The following is a 22028-nucleotide window of genomic DNA, read 5'->3' as shown; positions in this document are numbered from 1 at the left end:
GCACGTTACCATTATAGGACTGAGAGTTAGACTGGCAAGTAATTTGTCAGCAGCAGCAATGGAAGCCAGCAGACACTGGAACAATGTATTGTGCTAAAATGGCCCCTACACTAAGAGTCTTTAACCAGTGAAAGTGTTTTTAAATAAAAAATTAAAGATATTTTCAGATAAAAACTCAGTTTGCTAGCAGAAGACCGCCTCTGTTGGATGTTCTTCAGGCACAAGGAAAATAATCCCAGACAGAAGGAGCATGGTATAGATGCAAGAAGGAATAAAGAAAAACAAGTGAAAATAATATGGATAGGCTCTAAGGAGATAGATGAGTCCAAGGGCACTTAGGAAATTAAGAGTTCTGAGATGCCCTGATCCCTAAAAACTCTAGAAACTAACCAAACAAAGCCCCTTCCAAAACAAAAGCCTTCACTCAGGCTAGTAGTAGAGTTCATACTGAGCAAAACAAGGCCATTAAAGGTAAAGATGAGAGAAGTTTTCATATAACTGAGGGAGAGGGGAATAGAGAAAGCAGATTTCAGAATGTACTTAATACACACAAGTTTATATGCATACATGCATACCTACCTACCTACATATATAAATACATACCTTGTAGTAGCAGTGGAGCATGAGCTTAGAGCCGTGAAGATCAGAAAGCTGTCTTGGTATGCCCTTACACAGGATTGTCCTCCCATAGGAACAGGAGAACCTACCTAATTTAAAGATGAAAAACAGAAGATTGTTGATGGAAGTTCTTATAAAAGTACTAGAGAAAAAAAGATAATTGCTATAACATTTCCATAGTCAAGTGAAGGAAGATGTACCCACAAAACATGAAATGGGTTCATCGTTTGCCCTAGAAATCTCAATTCTAGAAATGTAGCTTAGAAGTACACTAGGGAGGGGTGCCTGGGTGGCACAGAGGTTAAGCGTCTGCCTTCGGCTCAGGGCGTGATCCCGGCGTTATGGGATCGAGCCCCACATCGGGCTCCTCTGCTATGAGCCTGCTTCTTCCTCTCCCACTCCCCCTGCTTGTGTTCCCTCTCTCGCTGGCTGTCTCTATCCTGTCAAATAAATAAATAAAATCTTTAAAAAAAAAAAAAAAAGTACACTAGGGAGGGGGGCCTAGCTGGCTCTAATGGTAGAACATGTGACTCTTGATCTTGGGATTGTAAGTTCGAACTCTGCTTTGGGTGTAGAGATTACTTAAAAATAAAATTTTACCAGGATGCCTGGGTGGCTCAGTTGGTTAATTGTCTGTCTTTGGCTCAGGTCATGACCTCAGAGTCCTGGGATTGAATCCCAAGTCCGGGCTCCTTGCTCAGCGGGGAGCCTGCTTCTCCCTCTGCTTGCCACTCCCCCTGTTTGTGTGTGTGTGTGTGTGTGTGTGCGCGCGCGTGCGCTCTCTCTCTCTCTGACAAATGAATACATTCTTTAAAAAAAAAAAACACAGAGAAAAAGAAGTACACTAGGAAAAGAGCAGAATGTATGTGCAAGGTATTCATTGCAACACTGTTTGTAGTAGCCAAAGACTGGAAACAAACCACATGTCCTTTAATAGGATATTGATAAACTACATCCTCAGTAGCATACCATGCAGCTGTTAGAAGGAATGAGAAAGCTGTAGATAGGCAGCTGTAGAATGATACCTAGATATTACTGTTAAGTGAAAAAAGCAAGGAAGAAGACATTTGTGTAATATGCTACTTTTTATTTATGAAGGGGGTTGTACAAACATATACCCACATACACTTATTTGCTTATATGTGCTTATATTAAAAAGAATAAAAACCCTACATAGTAAAGAATAAACCTAAAACAAATGAAAATGGTTAACTGGAAGGAAGACACAAAGTAGAGGAAGCAGGGATGCCATCTAGATTTCTCTAAATGTGTTTTGTTTTACAGTTTTAACTTTTGAGTCATATAAATGTTTTACATGTCCGTAAAACAAATTTTTGAAATGTTATAAAAGCCAACCTAAGCTGGAATGAAACAAATTAATCCACCGTATATCAAGTTAGTGGTTTAACCACTCAGTGAATTATTTTAAATGATTAGAAACTTATTAATTTGACTATACATCCCTAAAGACTTATATCCTAAGTACAAAGAACTGCCAAAAAAATCTTTTTTTTTTTTTTTAAAGATTTTATTTATTTATTTGACAGAGATAGAGACAGCCAGCGAGAGAAGGAACACAAGCAGGGGGAGTGGGAGAGGAAGAAGCAGGCTCCCAGCAGAGGAGCCTGATGTGGGGCTCGATCCCATAAGGCCGGGATCACGCCCTGAGCCGAAGGCAGACGCTTAACCGCTGTGCCACCCAGGCGCCCCACTGCCAAAAAATCTTAACTGCCTTTAGCAACTATAATGTTAGAAATGATATTAGTTTTGTTATTTTGAACACATTAGATAGTATGGTAAAATAAACAAGTAATTGTGTGTATAGTAGGAACCAAGAATTTCAGAGATAGAAGAGATACAAGAGATATAAATGCCAATCAAGAAGTTAAGTAAAAGCCCAGGATGCCTGGGTGGCTCAGTCGGTTAAGCATCTGCCTTTAGCTCAGGTCATGATCCCAGGGTCCCACATCCGGCTCCTTGCTCAGCGGGCTTCTTCCTCTCCCTCTGCCCCTCCCTCCTGCCCGTTCTCTCTCTCTCTCTCTCTCTCTCTCTCTCTCTCTCTGTCTCAGAGATAAATAAATAAAAGCTTTAAAGAAGTTAAGTAAAGCCCTATAATAATAATAATGGAATAGTATCAAAAAGATGCCAGAGCCAGTTGGAGGGTTTCCTACTGACCAGAGATGTGTCATTCTTTGACATGACAAAGAATGACTGCAATGGATTAAACATATGAAATATGTTAAAACACCTGAACTCATAATGATACTTTAAAAAAAAGTACTAGTCACCTTTGGAGGGTGCGAGTGCATAAAGTCATTCTGAAAACTGTTTATAAAAAGAAAAAATACCAGATTTGTCTTGCCTTTCTAGTACAAACTATATTTTAGGGTAATGATAGACTATAACTGTCACCATTTTGCAGCTGGTAATGAAATAGTGAATCTAAGCAGTAATCATCAGTGGAGGCTCCTAAAATCATTAGATCAATGAGGAGTTTCATAATGGATAGATTAAGTTGAGGACACTTGATGAACCAGCAGATCAATTGTAATATTACAAGAAGAAAGACAACCAGACATCATTAGCATCCTGGTTGAAGTAGGAAGTACACAGTACCACCATATTCACGTTAAAAAACAACAACAATAACAACAATAAAATACTGTACTTGAATCTAATAAAACTACTAGATTGTTTTAATAGGAAATTTAGGGAATAGAAGAATGTGTTAAATGACATCAGAGGGATGCAGAAGTTAAAATCCAGAATTGGAAATTTTTACAGAATAAACTAACTTGTTTTTTCTTACAAATATCTGGTGATATGGGAGTTGGCAGAATATGGGGGAGAGGAATTTGACAAAGAAAATTGAGAGATATGTCAACCAAATACAGTGTGGGGATCTTGATTAGATCCTGATTCCAATAAACGGTTGTAAAAAGACATTTATCAGACTTGGAAATTTTAACACTGATTAGATATTTTATGACATTAAGGAATTACTAATTTCTATTGATATAACTAATGATATGTTTTAGAGAAGAATCCTTTTACAGCTGCATACTGAAGTATTTACAGATAAATGATATTTAAAATTTTATCTAAGTTCTGTTAGAGATGAGACCATTGTTTTTGAATTCATTAGTTTTTGGTTTTATAGTTATTAAATTTATTCATTTTATTATAATTATGTTAGTATTTTCTTCTTGAAAGGCTGTGAATGATATTTCTGATTTTTAACATCAGTGTTCTATTTTCTGTTGCTTTTTAACTAATCTGCAATTATTTTTAATTTCTTCTTTTATCCAACAGTTTGGAGGGTTAAGGTCCAAGTGCTTGGGTTTATTGTTGTTTGTTTACATTTTTTCTTAATTCTAATTTTATTTCCTTCTAAACAGAGAGTAAGATCTTAGCAGATTCTGCTTTGTGCTATATTGATGTTTTCTTTATGTGTTAATTTGTAGTCCATCTTTGGAAATGCCCCTTGGATTCTTGGGAGGGAAAAGGTATATCTTTGCAGTCTATATATATGTTTTCAGTCATTCATATATATTGGTTTCATTTAATAGTGTACGTACTTCCTATATCCCTATTTTACTCAGAGACAGTGTACTGTTGACCAAGTACAATTGTGTTTCTGTTAATTTTCCTTTTATTTTTCAATTTTGACTACATATTTTGAAGTTATTTGGCATGTCACAATTCATTACCTATTCATGGATTTCATCTTTTTTCAATATAGGATTCCTTTGTCTGATGCTTTTTGCATTGAATTCTGCTTTGTCTAACACATAATATTGCTCTGTCTTATTTCCATTTCTTGATGTTATGTCCCATTGTTTTGTTTTTAACCTTTCTGTGTAAGAATGCCTCATGTAAACAGCATATGGTTTACATTTATTTATTTATTTATTTATTTATTTATTTATTTATTTATTTTACTGAATCTGGTGGTCTGTTTTATAAGAGTTACCATTTACTGAGAAGTTTCTTTCTATGTGCCAGGGACTATGCCAAGAAACTTTCTATATACAAGTTCTCATTTAATCTTTAGAACAAATCCAAGAAGATGACCCTATTATCACTATTTAGAGATGAAGAAATAGAGGTTCAGAGAGGTTGAATAACTTACAGGGGTTGTTCTTTCTTACTCACTGTGTGATTGCTGTTAGAATATTTCTCCCTCAGATCCTAAACTGTATGGATAGTGGGTGTGTATAGCTTGTAACCAGATTTTTTAGTATTTATCTAAAGTCCTTTGCTAGATTGAGGAGAGATCTATTGCTGTTTGGGGAGAGGGCAGTTTATTCTTGTATAAATTAAAGCTGTCTATAGTCTTCCATTACCAAAATGGTACATGAAAAACTACAACCTCAATGGTTTCATGTCCCAGAATACAATAAAATCATTTCCTGTCCATATTATTTAGAGTTTTCTCTGAGTAGGTATAGAAAGTCACTGTTGATGTTAGGGATACATCAGAGGCTGGTCACCCTTCTCCAGCTGCATTAGAAAGCAACTTCCTCATAGTGGCAAAGAAGCTTTCCTCCTGATCAGCTAAATACAGGTGTCTCTGCAAGAGTGTATGGAGTGGGTATCAATGAACAATCTACTACCTTTCTATTTGGCCCCACATTTGTTCTTTGTGGTTCTGTTTTTTGATTAGTGAAATTCCTTTTGAGCTATGCAGGTTTACAAGTATTCCCTATTTCCTGTGCTGTTACAACTTGGCAGATTTGTCTTGTGTTTCATCAGCATTTCAGTGGGAAGGCTGGAGGGGAGGAGGGTGGGAGGATGGGTTAACTGGGTGACAGGCATTAAGGAGGGCACATGATCTAATGAGCACTGGGTGTTACATACAACTGATGAATCACTGAACTCTACCTTTGAAACTAATAATATACTATATGCTAATTAATTGAATTTAAATTTTAAAAAATAATTTGAAAACAAGAAAAAAGTGATCCATTAAACTCTTGAATTCTTTTTAAAAAAACCATTTTAATGGGAAGGGAAGAGTGAATAAATTAGTTGCTAGTAGTTTGACATTATCTTAAGCAAGAACCTTTCAAAGCCATTAGATGTTTCTTTCTGCTTTTAAAGAGCATGGACTATCTTTGTGAGGGGTAGGGGCATTAAGAGATAGGTGAGGTGTGTCCTGGAATACCTGCTAACAGTTTACCAATATATTTTCTTAAGATGTCTTATGAAGTTAATGAGTGCCGAAAAATTGAGACCCTTGAAAATTTGGACCTGGATTTTGATGGTGATGTCACAGAACTTGAAACTTTTGGAGTAAACACCACCAAACCATCAAAGTCACCAAGTCCAGCAAGCACTTCCACAGTACCCAATACAACAGATATTCCCATGGCTCCCAGCACAGCAACCACATCTGTGGTACCAACCACACCAGACATTTCTGCTCATTCTAGAAGTTTATCTCAGATTCTGATGGAACAGTTGCAAAAGGAGAAACAGCTGGTGACTGGTATGGATGGTGGCCCTGAAGAGTGCAAAAATAAAGATGATCAGGGATTTGTACCATGTGGTGAAAGGGCATCAAATTCTGACAAGTTTTTGGGGCAGGATAATGACTTGAAAACAGCTGATTCCTTACAGTTAGAAAGTTCTACAGAAATTGAAACCTCTCATAAAAATGATTTGGCTACTGATATGGTATGTGCCCCTGAAAAACTAAATGTTCCAGAGAACTCAGACAATTCAGAGGAAAAGGCTGTTACCTCAGAAGCAGTAAGAAGTGAAGATGTAATTCTTTGCAATAGTGATACAGATGAAGACTGTTTAATCATTGATACAGAGTGTCAAAATAATAGTAATGGAAAGACAACCGATATGAATTCTAATTTAAGTTCTAAACCAGCTAGCCCCAATTCTTCTTCAGCACAGCCTTCTGTAGGTAATCAGACTAATGCTACTTGTAGTCCTGAAGAGTCATGTGTTTTAAAAAAACCTATCAAACGAGTATATAAAAAATTTGATCCAGTTGGAGAAATTTTAAAAATGCAGGATGAACTCCTAAAGCCAATTTCCAGAAAAATACCTGAATTGCCCTTAATGAATTTGGAAAATTCTAAACAGCCTCCTGCTTCGGAGCAATCCTCTGCTCCTTCAGATGCCTCTAGTTGGCCAAAATCTGTATGGCCTTGTGCGTTTCAGAAGCCAAAAGGACGTAAGTAAATATTTACAAAGACTTTTATATTAACTGTTTTGCCTCTTCCTTATCCTTAGGTTTTTCTCCTTTATTCCCTCACTTTCTCTTTGTTATGACCTGTCTTATAATATTTACATGGTCATTGATATTTCATTTTTCAATGTACTGATCAGTGTATCAGCTTCCAGAATCTTCTCTATAAATACGTGTGCGAAGTTGTATGGATTTTTGTAACCTATGTTTATCCAACCTGCACAGTGGCTACTGTAACTACAGGTAATATGACTCACTGAACTGATGAAGGGGAAGTGATCAAAAATAATCATAAACATTTATGAGTCCAGAATTTACTAATTCATGGTGTTGGACTGTAGTTTTATACTTTTTCACTTTCTGAGATCGATATAAAACTGCACCTCAGCTCTGCCTAGATTAGAAAAAACATTACTTTTTTAAAACTTTTCTCTTCTTCATATGTTGTCTTACGAATTTAAAAACTTTGCCTAGGTGTAGTGAAGGTAGTAGTTAAAGCTTTGTCCTCACCTCTTGGCTGCAGTTCCAGTAAAAGTAAACAGAAATGGTAATAGTGTAAATGTTCAACTCAGAGAAAATAGAAAGTTGAAGTTGATAGAAATGTAAAACTAGATAATTGAATTGTTTTATCTTGAATTTGATGGATAAAGAGCTAATGTATTTTAAAATAAAAATGAGAAATATAATTATTTTTAAAGGATTGCCATATGAACTACAGGACTATGTTGAAGATACATCAGAATATGTAGCTCCCCAGGAAGGAAATTTTGTTTACAAGTTATTTAGCCTGCAAGACCTGTTGTTACTTGTGCGATGCAGTGTCCAGAGGATAGAGACCAGACCACGTTCTAAAAAGCGGAAGAAAATCAGAAGAGTAAGTTGTTACTTGGGGAATTAGGATGTGGTAGTATAAGTAGATAATCAGCAGATATTTAGCATGCCATTGTTATGAAGTTTAATTTTAAATTGTTGATCACTATTGGAATTTTTCCAGGTTGAGCTGGGGCTTTTTGTTTGTTTTTTGTTTTTGTTCTTTTAGTAAAATACTGAAAACACTTTTAATAAGGGGAAGTGGAAAGTGTTAAACATAAAATTCTTGAATGCCGGTAACATTCTTACATGGAATTTATAAACTTAATGAAAAATGGCACCATCGTAGATTTGACCTGGACTGGCACATATATTCCTGGTTTCTGTAAATTTGGAATTCCACTGTGACATATTAGCCCCTTTTTCTCTTTCTTTGGGGATCTTCTTTATTCATTGTAGAAAGTCCAAGTTTTCGAAGGTAGGCTTTCACACACATTTGAAGTCTTCCCAGAATTGTTAGAAGAGCAAATGTTTTCCTTTCTTTTTCCACTGTTCTTTTTGGGGGGGTGGGGATTGATATAAAAAATTTTTTTCAGTTAAAAAGTTCTTGTTACAGTTTGAGTAATTGGTTCTTTAAACAGTTTTCTGTATTTGATGTTTGAAGTTCTCATTCAGATTAGTTTGATTTTTGTGTGTGTGACCACTGAATTCCGGTAAATAAAGAGGAGCCTCTATATTATAACTGATTATAGTGATGTCTTTCCTTTTATTTTTACTTAAGAGAATTTTTTCTTTTGTGTACATTTATCATTGTGTATTTATTTATATTTATATTATTATTTTTTTTTAATTTTGGTGTCTCTGTGTCTTGCTCCCTAACCTACTACCAGATGAGAATCCTCAGTGAACGCTTTAGAATGCTACTAGGGGCTAGGAATCAGGTGATCAAAAATAGTGATTCATTGACCCTTGTGGATCAGGTCCCTGACTACTGCTTTGTCATGTTAAGGAATAACTTGGGAAAGAAAAAAAGAAAGAGAGAGAGAGAGAGAGAGAGAGAGAGAGAGAGAGAGAGAAAGAAAGAAAGAAAGAGAAAGAAAGAAAGAAAGAAAAGATAGAAGAAAGGAGGAGAGAGGGAGAGCAGAAGGACAAGGGAAGAGGAAAGGAAGGAAGGAAGGAGGCAGGGCTGGTGTCCCATGAAAAAACTCTAAGGCTAACCCATCAGGGTCTAGGATCTTTGTCCACCAGACTCCAGTGGACCTGGAGGATCTTTTGCTTGATGATGCTGTTATCCTTTGTTTTTGTTTTTTTTTTTTTTAAAGATTTTATTTATTTATTCAACAGAGATAGAGACAGCCAGCGAGAGAGAACACAAGCAGGGGGAGTGGGAGAGGAAGAAGCAGGCTCATAGCGGAAGAGCCTGATGTGGGGCTCGATCCCGGATCTCCGGGATCACGCCCTGAGCCGAAGGCAGGCGCTTAACCGCTGTGCCACCCAGGCGCCCCTCTGTTATCCTTTGTTAAATAGAAGGAAGATTCTGAATACATTTTAAAATTCTTAATTCTTATAATTTGTTTTTTATCAGTAGTTCAGACTTTAAATTTTAGAAACTAAATGGTTTTGAATTAATGTATGGGATAGTGTTTTTTATAAGAGAAAGTCAAGGAATAACAAAATACTAAAGATTTTGTATTAGTCTGCTCTTAAATGCTAATATTCTCTGAATTAAAAGATTTTACTTTATTTGCTAATTTTTCCCATCTCATTTATATTTAATTATCAATTTAATGGCTATTGCATATACATCTTGAATATATGTAGTGTCAGTGCTATGTATTGTATTTTCTGTGTTTTATTTCTTTAATTTTTATTTATCTCTCTGATTTATTTGGGGGCTAACCTCATTTCTTTCACTTTCTACCCTTTGAACCCATACTACTTTGTATTGATCTGCCAGCTCACAGCAGTTAGAAACTATTGATGGCCAGTATCTCTTAAGAAAGAATAGCTTAGGGAAATATCAGATACTACATCAATTCTTGAAAGAGACATCCTGTTAAGGACATTGTCATTCAGTTCACTAAGTGCAGTTTGTAAATGTTGAGATAAAACCTTATAGGTTTATCACTCTTGATCAAAATATATCAAAACAGTCGATCCCCAAAGAATATCTAAATTGGAGGAGCCTTATGTTTTTTAGTATGTCAAACCCAGAGTAAAATTTAAAAATTTTCAGTGAATGGTTATCATATTGTACCTTTTATTATATGTAATAGTTTAGTACACGTGGTTTAAATCCCTTAGCAGAATGCATTTCCCTTGGAATCATGTCCTATTTATCTGTTTCTCCCAAATGTTTTATATCCTAGAAACAAAATAAAAAGGTACTAAGTAAATGAGAAGAATTGAGGAGTGACGAGAGAGCATGGTATTATTAAGGAAGGGAACTTTAGGATAATTTAAGCACTAGTTTGAGAAATTTTAAAGTAGCACTATTTAAACTCTAGGTAAGAAAGATATTCTCTTGATATGTACTACTTAAAAACCAACTTGTTTAGATAAAGCTTTAAAATACTTAGAAATCTCTTCAACCTCTGATACTAGCTATGAAATATCTGTTTAAGAATGTATGGAAAAGTTTCAAAGGTTCATGTGAAAAATTGGAAGGCAGAACCAAGAAAAGCTTTCATTTGGGGAGAATAGGAGTTACCATTCAAGGGAGAAAGGAATAGTAAATTTAATTTTTATAGTTTCAAACTTTGATTGAATTTAAATTTTCACTTTAATTTTAGAATACTACCATAAAATTCAGACTTTTCTTTCCCTTGGCTTCCTGGAGGTGGCAGTAGAATACATACAGAAATTAAAACCAGATTCAGGACTTAGTTTCATAGATATAAGGCAGTATTATCAAGGAAAATCTACTCATGATCCAAAAAGGGTATTTTCTTTATCAGTTATTCAACTCTGCAGTAAACTGGCTCTGTCCCTGAGCAAATTTCTTGACCTCCATTTTTTATCTCTAGCTTATAATTGTTAAATGCAGATTACCAATTGCTGAAGAATTCTTATATAATAAAATGCTTTTACCAGTAAATTTATCTTAATTATAATTTAACTTTTTTAAATTGAGGAGACACTGTAGAGGCCTTGTACTCAAGGTTTGACCCCTGGAACAACAGCTTATCAAATATGCAAAACCTAATGTATAGAATTGCTGAATTATTATATCGTACTCTTGAAACTAATATAAAACTGTACATTAATTATAGTTCAGCTTAAAAAAAAAGACAAAAAACCTTGTTCTTCACCTCAGATTCTGCATTTTAACAAAGTTATTCACCAGGTTATTCATACATACATTGAAATTGAATAAATACTGCTTTAAAAGAGTTTTACACCATTCACAGGTAATCATATGAACCAAGCTTAACAGAAATTTTACTGGATTTGAATTGTTCTTACCACCATCATTGTTACAAGCCCACTAAATTTGCCACTTTGTGAAAATCAGGAATTCTGAAACATTTATGAAATATTTTCAAGTATATGAATAGTGGCAACTTAGTATAATTTCTAAAGTACAAACTAGCTATATCACTTTGAATAAATTTCTTAAATCATTTCTCCTTCTGCAGCTGGAAATGAAGAGACTACTATTACGAGTAGAATATTCTTTGACAGAAATGAGATAACATGAGCACAGTGAACATGACTAACATTATTTCACAAGCATGGATTTCCTTGCATATCCTCCTTTACATGAGTAATGGCCGCAGTTACTTTACTTAATCTATTTAGTGTCCTGACCAATAAACTCTGAGTGGATACTTTACCAGGTAGTTAGTGTTCGTAACAAAGCTTTTGTATTAATCAAAATAAAGACACTCACAGGTGTTAATGTAGGTATTAATGCTTATACCTTCATTCTTAGAATGAAAACAAGCTGCTCAAGAGTATTTGAGCCTGAGACCATGTGTCTCATGCTTTAAAGGGGCAAAAAATTCTTACCTTTTTTTATCCTCTGAGATTTACTAGTATAACAGTCTTTGCTTTCTAGCATTCAGCTTTGAACCTTTGGGCAATTATGTATCATAGGCTCTGTTCCAAGGATGCTACTATCAGTTACATTCCCCAATAAAATGTGTGCATGTGTAGAGAGATACGTGAATTTTGGGTGGAGATGGGGAGAGCTGTTGGTTCAGGATCTCTTATCTATCCACCTCTTGCCCACATCTAACAAGGGTTCTTTCCATCTTTCTGTCTGAATTCTACTGTATTTGAAAGGATAAAATAAGATTACCTGAAAGCATTTCGAAGTGGCAAAACTATATAGGCAAATGTATTTGCTATTAAGAGTAAATTAATGGAGCTTTGAAAAAGTATAACCCTGCATTTCAGCAATTTCCAGTTTATGTACTACCAAAAGTGGAATATCAAGCTTGTTATGGAGTTGAAGCTCTGACTGAAAGTGAACTTTGTCGCTTATGGACTGAAAGTTTATTGCATTCCAACTGCTCATTTTATGTTGGTAAGTTATACAAGAGGATTTACTCTTCTTTTTAATGCCATTGTAAATACATACTTTTAATCAATTATAAATATTTCCATTCTATACTTTCTGCAGTTCTCTTATTGTGTTAACATTCCTTTCTATTAAAACACCATTCCTTCTGCAGAGTTAAATGGTGGGGTGAGACTAGTGAGATCAGATTTTTTCATTTCCCTCTTACTCATCTTGTTTAGTTGTGTTTGATGTCAACGTTACTGTTTTATTTTTAAATTATTTTTTTTTAATTTTACAGTGTAATAAGCTAAAACTATAGAAGTGTTTTCTAACAAGTTTCTTTTAAACTATTGGTGTGAACATATTTTGAAATTTTCTTAAAATTATAATGACATTTAAATTTTTTCAATTTTTTTTTTACTTTGTTTTTGTGTTGCTGTTTTTTGGGGGGTTGGGGATTTGATTTGTCTTATCTGGGTTCATGTACAGTTAACATACTTCGTATGAAGGATTACTTGCCAGTTTTTACTGATCTTGCTCCCTCCCAATGGAATGCCTCATTCCATACTTTTTAGTTCATCCCATATGTCTCAGTCCATCCCCACTATCTCAAGCTGCCCTTCCATGAAGTCACTTCCTTCCCTTGATCTTTCAATACAGGGTCTTTTTTTTTTTTTTAAGATTTATTTATTTTAGAGCACACATGCTCACACACGCATGAGCGGGGGAGGGGCAATGCGGGAGAGGGAGAGAAGTAGACTACCCACTGAGCGCAAAGCCTGAAGCATTTCGAAGCTCAATTCCAGGAACCTGAGGTTGTGGTCTGAGCCGAAACCAAGAGTCAGATGCCCAATCGACTGAACCACCCAGGCACCCCTGCAGGGTTGTTGTTGTTTTGTTTTGTTTTACCACTCTTATAACTTGTTACTTTCTACTGTATTCTTTTTTACACCTATCCTATCTTCCCATTAGACAGTAAGTAGTTTAAGGTCAGTGTCCAATGAAACTTTGTATTTTCATTGCACTTAGCATAATTCTTGGTGTGAAATAGTTAGGAGTGTGTTCTTCTTAATCAGAAAAAGGTTACTCACTTGAAGATTTTTTTCCATATTTTGGTTAACCAATATTTTGTCTTTATTGTAGAAGAGTATTAATAAGATAATTGATTTGCTCTCTGTGCTTAATTGAAAAAGAAAGTGGCTAAGTGTACTACTTGGTGGTGCACTAGCCCCCTCCTCCTGTTTCATACTGAATGCTGGAAGTTTTTTGTTGTAGTTTTTTGTTGTAGTTTTCAGCCACTAACCACACTTGCAGTATTCCTCCGAAAGACCTCTGCCTTGAAACATACCAACAGTCTTCATGTTAGCAACTCCGAAGCAGTTGTTAGCCACATTCATTTTAGGAAAGGATGAAACAAAAGCTTAATCCTTTGTAAAGTACTGAAAGAGAATAGAGACTCATGTCTAAAACAATATGAAGTGTTTCTTTTTTGTTTTTGTTTTTGTTTTAAATGTACACTTTAACAGATAAAACTGCCATCATCTATATGGCTAACTTCATCTAAAGTATTCTTTGAAGTCCTAGGTAATTATTGCTCTGTGTGCTCTTTATCCTCAGTAAATCCTACTCACTTAGAAGCCATTCATTTTAACATAATAGGATAGTGTATTTGGTTTCTTTTACAGTTGTTTGATGAGAAACTTGTATGGTTGTGTTTTCTTTGGGTTTGGGAATGGGTGTGGTTCTTTATGTGGGGGTGAATATGTTTAAAATGCACCTGGCTGGCTCAGTCGGTAGAGCATGCAACTCTTGATTTCAGAGTTGTGAGTTCAAGCCCTACATTGGGTGTAGAGAATACTTAAAATTTAAAAAATCTAAAAAAATAAAGTATCCATGGGTTAGAGGTGTTTGGTTTTTGTTTTGTTCTTAATATTGCTGTATTACTTTTAATTTCAAAAAATGTTGCAACAGGAAGGGAGTGTAGGAGAAACGGCTCCTAAGTAGGTTTTTCTTATAGTTACTTTGTGGAAAAACAATACAGAAAATAAATATAGAAAGCAACATTTTGTCATTGTAGTGTCTGGAATGACTGAATATAATTTTAAAAAGTGACATATCAGATGCGACTATAAAGTAGTTTGCGTGACTCATTATTTCGTCTCTTACAGTCATACCTAACATAATGTAGATTTAATGCTTTGGTTTCAAGAAGAGTGGTGGTCTACAGATAGTCAAGAGTTAAGGGGCGCCTAGGTGGCACAGCGGTTAAGCGTCTGCCTTCGGCTTAGGGCATGATCCCGGCGTTATGGGATCGAGCCCCACATCAGGCTCTTCTGCTGTGAGCCTGCTTCTTCCTCTCCCACTCCCCCTGCTTGTGTTCCCTCTCTCGCTGGCTGTCTCTCTCTCTGTCAAATAAATAAATAAAATCTTTAAAAAAAAAAAGAGTTAAGATGTGTATAAGATACTTATGATATCTTACTTCAGAAGTATTTATTAGTGCCCTCTGACATCCAAATAACAGACTAAATTGGAAATTATGAGTTGCTAGATATGGGTTACGGTATACCCTTAAAAGCAGTAATGTATTTCTTTTCAAATATTCTATTCTTTGATCCTCTCTGTAATTTGTCAATTTTCCTCTCATTATTACACTCCTCCTCCTAGCTTCCCCTCCTCCCAACTTCCTGTCCTCCCAGCCTCCTAAGGTACAACTTACAGAATATTGTTAGTTTTTTTTTTTTTTCTCCTTTTGGTTCATTATCTACCACTCACAAACCAAGTTATATGATGCACTTGAAATGCTCCAAAATTGTCCTTAGAAACTGTTAAATATATGTGTGTGTGTATGTGTATATGTGTGTGTGGGTGTGTATAAAATAATAGAACAGTATTTCTGTTTTTTGGGTTTTTTTGGGAGGAGGGGAGAGAGCACACAAGCAAGAGGAGGGACAGAGGGAAAGAGAGAGAATCTTCAGAAGGTTCCATTGGGTGTGGAGCCTGACACAGAGCTCGATCCACTACCCTGAGATCATGACCTGAGCCAAAATTAAGAGTCAGACACTTAACCAACTGAGACACTCAGGTGCCCCACAGAACAATATTTCTAACTCATTTATGAAATATGTAATGTGGGTCAATGACTATATATACATCGTTGCTAATCCTCACTATTCTGTAAAATAGGTGATGTTTATCTTTATTATATAGAGGAAGAAACTAAGGTTTTCTAAGTTTATTGCTCAAGAGTGTCCATATCTTTTCTGATTCCACAGCCTGTGCTTTTTCCATTACAGTGGAATAGTGGAAATCATGCTGAATGTGTAAGTCAGAAGATATATGTATGATTACTATATATTTTCTAATTCTTTTACCTTGGGTAGAATCATTTAACCCCCTAGGCTTGAGCTTTTTCATCTATACATAATGAATATAATAATATTTTGTTCAACCTACTTCATGGACTGTATTTCAGATCTTTTTAAATCATAATAATTACCTAATATATTGCCCCCAAAGTAGACTTCTTCTTGATGAAAATAGATACCACAAGACAATGAAGTGATATTTTGCATATTTTTGTACTGAGGAAAAAGCTATTAAGCTAGAATTAGGTGAAAATATGGAAAATCATCTTTATGATACAAGAGTAAAGGATTTCTTTTTTCTTTTTCTTTTTTTTAAATTTATTTGAAAGAGCACGAGCAGGGGAGAGGAGCAGAGGGAGAGGGAGAAGCAGACTCCCTGCTGAGCAGGGAGCCCAACCAGGGGCTCTGTCCCAGGATTTGGAGATCATGACCTGAGCCTAAGGCAGATGCTTAACCAACTGAACCACCCACATGCCCCCTATTCATTTAACTTTAGGAATCTGTTTAGGTTGTTTCCATTTTAATGTAACTGAAAATTCTTTTAAATGTGTATTAGTACACTGCACACATATTGCTGTTTGGGCATATACTGAGGAGTGGAATTATTGAGTCATATGTTAGGTACACACTCAAATTTAGTAGATAATTTCAGAAAGTTCCCGAACCAATTGAACAAATTTATACTTATAATAGCAATATGTGATGGTTTCAGTTTCTTCACATTGTTGCCCACACTTGGCCTTATCAGTTTACTTAATTTTAGCCATGCTGGTGGGTAGATCTCACTAATATTTCATTATTGTTTTACTTTGCCTTTCTTTGGTTGTTTATGAAATTGGGCACTCTTTCACGTGATTAATCATTTGGATATACAGTTTTGTGAATTGCCTATTCAAACCTCTTGCTCATTTTTCTGTTGTCAGGGTGTGTGTGTGTGTGTGTGTGTGTGTGTGTGTGTGTGTGTGTGTGTTTTGGTTTGGTTTTTTAAGTAGGCTCCATGCCTGGCGTGGAGCCCAGCATGGGACTTGAACTCACAGCCCTGAGATCAAGACCTGAGCTGAGGTCAAGAGTAGGACGCTTAACTGACTGAGCCACCCAGGTGCCCCCTATTGTCAGGTTTTTGTTCCTTTGGTCTTTCTTTGTAGGTTTTAAATTTTACAAATGCGTTTCTCCCACTCTGTAACTTATCTTTTCAGTCTCTTAATTGTATGTTTTAAACTTACCAGTTTATTAGTCATTTCCTTTCTGATTCATGCTTTCTTTGTCCTATTTTAAAAATTTTCCCCCAGCAAGATCATGAAGATACTCTCCTGTCTTATCTTCTAGAATCTTAATTTTTTTCTACCCCTTAATTTTTAGATACACAGTTTATGTGGTATTTAATTTTACATGGAATATCAAGATTTTATTTTCAATCATTAGCACTGCTATTGAAAAGACCCCCCTTTCTCTGCTGCTCTTTAATGCTGCTTGTGTTATAAATCATGTATGTGACTCTAACTCTTGACTCCCTATGTATCCTTGAGGCAGTACCTGTTTGTTTTTTTTTTTTTTTTTTTTTTTTAAGATTTATTTATTCATTCGACAGAGATAGAGACAGCCAGCGAGAGAGGGAACACAAGCAGGGGGAGTGGGAGAGGAAGAAGCAGGCTCATAGCGGAAGAGCCTGATGTGGGGCTCGATCCCAGAACGCCGGGATCACGCCCTGAGCCGAAGGCAGACGCTTAACCGCTGTGCCACCCAGGCGCCCCGAGGCAGTACCTGTTTTAATTACTCTAGCTAGAGTAATTACTTAATTTTTCTAGGTCCTCTAGTTAGACAATTAACACTGTAAATTACTCTAACTTTATAATAAATATTCTACTCTTTTGTAAAGTGAATCTTGTCAACTTATTTTTCTTCAGGAGTTTCTTGGCTGTTCTTGGCCCTTTGTGTTTACAAATTTTGGAATCAGCTTGTCAGTTTCTATCAACAAGAAGAAGATTGGGATTTTTGTTAGCAAGTGCATTGACTCAATGTGGAGCAAATTGATAACTTCACAATAACATTTTCTAATTTGTGAACTTTAAATATTCCTTAATTTCTTTATGTCTTTAATTTCTCTTAGTATTTTATGATTTTCTATGTAGAGTTCTTATACATCTTTTGTTAAATGTATTTTGTGGCATTTGATATTTTTAAGCTATTATAAATGGTATTTCTGACATTTTATTTTCTTAAGGTTTGTTACTAAAGTATAAAATGTATTTACATATTGATTTTGTATATTGATCTATCTAGCAACTTTGCTAAAGTCACTTACTTATTGTAATAATTCAGGTTTTTTAAGTAACCAGTCATATCTTATGCAAATAATGGCTTGAATACAAGGTGAATAATGGGCCTTTTTACCTTATTTCTAATCTTAAAAGGGAACATTTTCAATAATTCACCATTGTGTTTGGTATTTTTGTATAGGTTTTTGTAGATACCTTTAATTAGAATAAAGAAGTTCCTTTGTATGCCTAATTTAAGAATTTTAATCATGAATGGGCAAAAAATATCAGATACTTTCTTTGCTTCTGATATGATGGTATGGTTTTTGTCTTATTCTACTAATGCGATGATTCCTGTTGGTTCATTTAAAAATGTCAATCCAACCTTGTATTCCTGCAGTAAACCCAGCTTGATCATAATATATTGCTCTTTTTATATATTGGTGCATTTAGTTTAACATTAATTTTGTTAGTATTCTGCCATCTGTGTTTATGAGTGAGATTGACCCATAATACCTTGCCTAGGTATTGGCATTAAGGTTATGTTTATACCGTAAAATGAGTCGGGATGTCTTCTTTATTCTTCTCTTATCTGGTAGAATTTCTGTAAAATTGGTGTTATTTCTCCTACAAATGTTTGGTAAAAGCTATCTAGAAAGCACATGGACCTAAAGCTTTCCTTTTTTGAGAAGCTTCTAATTATCAGTTCTGTTTTTAAGTTAGCTTTAGGGCCATTCAGATGTTTAATTTCTTGCATCAGTTTTGTAACTTGTGTGTGTGTATGTTTTCTTGTGTGTGTGTGTATGTTTTTAAGAAACTTGTTCAGTTTAAGTTTTCAGAATTATTGGCGTAAAGGCCTTCATAATATCTATGATCTTTTAATGTCTATAGTACCTGTAGTAATTACTACACATCACTAATAAGTTTGGGTTTATATCTACCATTTTAATATATGTATTCTATTTGACTCATTGTTTTAAGGACCTTTTTTTGACTTAGTGCATTCTTGTGAGTTGAATATTTTTTATTGCATTTTTCCCCTTGATTAATAGTTCTATATTAACATAATTATATACTCTTTTACTACTCTTTTAAGGGTTACTCTAGAAGTGTCCTAATACAGTAGCTCCTAGACACAGACGACTATTATAAATTTATTAAAATTAAGTAAAACTTAAAATTCAGTTTCTCAGTCATACCGTCCATATTTCAAGTGCTTGAATGCTGCATCTGGTTACCATATTGAACAGTGCAGAGATTTCCAGCATCACAAAAAGTTCAATTGGACAGTGCTACTCTAAATAATTATAACATGCATCCCTGACTTATCCCCATTAAACAGTATTTTTTCTATATATTTTTATTAGTGTATACATTTGATATTCATTTACATTTATTCATATATTTACCCTTTTTGATGCTTTTCTTCTCATATCTCTAAGATTTTAACTAGTATCATTTTCCTCTGCCTGAAGAATACCCTTTAGTATTATCTTTATTACAGATATCTAGTGACAAAGACTCCCAGTTTTAATTCATCTTAGAGGTTTTTAAATTATTATTATTTCACCTTTATTGAAGGATAGATATTTCATTGTTTCTGGCTTCTTTTGTTTCTGTTGAAAAGTCAGCTGTCCATCTTGGTTTTTGCTCCTTTGAAAGTAATACGTCTCTTTTCTTTGCAAATTTAAAATTTTATCTTTCTGCCTGCTTTTCAGCAATTTTCCTACAATGTACTTACATTAGATTTTCTTTATAAATATTTCTTTTGGGGTTTGTATTGCTCCTTGAATATGTGCCCTGATGACTTCTTAACAATTTTGGAGAATTCTCGGTCATTAGGTCACTAAACATCACTTCTTCCTCATTCTCTCTCTTTCTCTTCTGGGGTTTTAGTTGTGCATTCTTTTCTTATCTTTCCTTTTGACTCTTCTTGCATCATTTTTGATATTTTTTTCTAGTTTATTAATTCCCTCTTCACCTGTCTCTAATACACTGTTTAACCCATGACTTGAGTCCTTAATTTCAATTATTGTATTCTTCAGTTCTAGATATTCCATTTGGTTCTTTTTTATAGATTAGTTTTTGACAGAAATTCTCAATCTTTCCTTTAGCATATTAGGCAAAACTCTTTTAAAGTCTGTGTCTTGTACCTCTGATATCTAGATTTCTGGTGCATCTTTTCTATTATCTTTTGTGTATTCATTTCTTAGGGCTGCTGTAACGAAGTACCACAAACTAAGTGGCTTAAAATAATAGAAATTTCTTGTTTCATAGTTCTAGAGGCTAGGAATACAAAATCAAGGTATCACCGGACCATGTTACCTCTGAAACCCATAGGAGAGAATCCTTCATTGCCTTTTCTATCTTCTGATATCTGCCAGCAATTTTTGTCATCTTTGGCTTGTAGATGCATCACCCTCATCTCTGTTTCTCTCATCATGTGGCATCTTCTTCCTGTGTGTCTCTCTCCTCTTCTTAGAAGGACACCAGTCATATTGGATTAAGGGCCCACCCTAATCCAGTATGACCTCATCTTAATCTTTAATTATGTTTGCTCTGATCCTGTTTCCAAGGAAGGTCATGTTCTGAGGTACTGTGGGTTAAGGCTTCAACATATCTTTTGCGGGGGACACAATTAATCTCATAGCATGTTTCTTTTTTTTAACATGCTGTTTCATTGTATGCTAGGATGTTCTTTATCCAGAGCCAGCTATTGGATATGAAAAATTGTGGAGATAATGAGAAAGTTAAAATGTTATCTTCCTCTACACAAGATTACTTTTGATTCACCTTAATTCCGTTATAGGGATTTAGATAGTTTGAAGCTTGACTTTGGACCTAGAGAATTCTCGGTCCTACAGAAAGACCAGTTTGTTTCCCACTTACCTGCTAGGGTGTTGCTATTCAGGGTCTGTGCATATAAGAGTTGCTATAGCCAGACTGACACTGCCAGTCTTTGAAAAGGCCTGTTTGCAAGGCTGGCCCTTAGCTGGTATCTGGAAACTTGGCTAGTAAACTGTTCCCTGTACTGATATAAGACTTTCTGTTGCTGATAAGGATGGCTTATAGTACCTACACTGTACAGACAATGTGGCTTATTCTAGACATCTGCTTTCCTTTTGAGAGCCTTGGTACGTGCTAGGCAGAAGGCATCTATATGATGAGGCTCCAGTAAAAACCTTGAGTGCTGAGTCTCTAATGAACTTTTCCAATATACAAAAAAAAAAAACTGTTGCTAGAAGAATTAAGTGCATCCTATGTGACTTTAGTGGGAGGGACTTTTTTTTTTAGTTGTGGTAAAATATACGTATTTTAGAATAACATAGAATTTACCATTTTAACCATTTTAGCGTACAAGTCAGCATACATTTTTCGTACAATTCAATGATATTAAGTAGATTCACAGAGTTGTGCAGCCATCAACACTATCTACTTCCTGAACTTTTTCATCATCCCAGACAGAAACTCAGGAAAGACTCAGAGGTTTAGTTTCCTCTGAACGTCACTCCATACACCTTTTCCTTTTACTCTTTATTTTTAATTTTTTTGCTTTGTATCTTTTTGCTGTAATAAGTCTTATCCATGAGTACAACTGTATGCTGAATCCTATGAGCTCTTTTGGAGAATCACCAAACCGAGGGGACCCCTTGTTACACAAAGTCCCAACTCAGAGCTTAGGTGTTCAGTTTGTTGATAGATCCTGAAATCCAGTTTTTGTTCCTCTGATTCTGAGAGACTGTTGAAAGCCCTGGTGTATTTCTTAGCCTTTTGTTGCTTTTTCCAGAGAAGAGCAATCCTAAGGGCCAGGTTCACATCTCTGGGTTTCTTTCTTCTTCTAGTTTTTGGCTTCTTTACCCTTTACCCACACAAGTGTATATCCAGTCCCTTTTCCTGGTTGCCACTAACAAATTATATACTTTAATTACTTATAATATCTATTGCCTATTTTTGTGTTTCTTGTTTATTGTCAATGTCCCAAGGTCATAGAACAGTATCTGGCACATGGAGATACTCAATTATGTTTAGAATAAGTTAGGTTGCCTTTGATAATTGGTTGAAGGAACAGTAAAAGTCAGGGAGAATAGAAATGGTGGAAAACAAACCACTGAATTTATATACTTTATTCTTTTTACTGTCCCAGGATGTGCATAAGATAAACCACTGGGATGTAGGAAGAGAATATTATAACTAACTTATTTTTTCTCCAAATAACAATTAAACATTACTCATGTTAAGTATGTGGATCGATAAGTGGTACTATC

The 22028-nt window shown here is 35.2% G+C and overlaps 1 protein-coding gene across 9 annotated transcripts in view; it reads left to right on the top strand.

Moving 5' to 3' along the window:
* ICE2 (interactor of little elongation complex ELL subunit 2) overlaps positions 1–22028 on the top strand; it is an 83033-nt gene that overhangs the window by 27521 nt on the left and 33484 nt on the right. For all 9 annotated transcript variants that reach the window (XM_087859216.1, XM_087859215.1, XM_087859214.1 and 6 more), the window contains 3 exons: positions 5818–6811; positions 7525–7700; positions 12038–12167. In XM_087859216.1, the coding sequence (XP_087715342.1) occupies positions 5818–6811; positions 7525–7700; positions 12038–12167 (1300 nt within the window). The remainder of the gene's footprint in view (positions 1–5817; positions 6812–7524; positions 7701–12037; positions 12168–22028) is intronic.

Source organism: Ursus americanus, chromosome 36, assembly GCF_024610735.1.
Source record: "Ursus americanus isolate L20-20 chromosome 36, mUrsAme1.1.p, whole genome shotgun sequence".
NCBI classification, from domain to species: domain Eukaryota; kingdom Metazoa; phylum Chordata; class Mammalia; order Carnivora; family Ursidae; genus Ursus; species Ursus americanus.
Note: the sequence above shows the minus strand (reverse complement) of the source record. Positions and strands in the feature narration are given on the sequence as shown.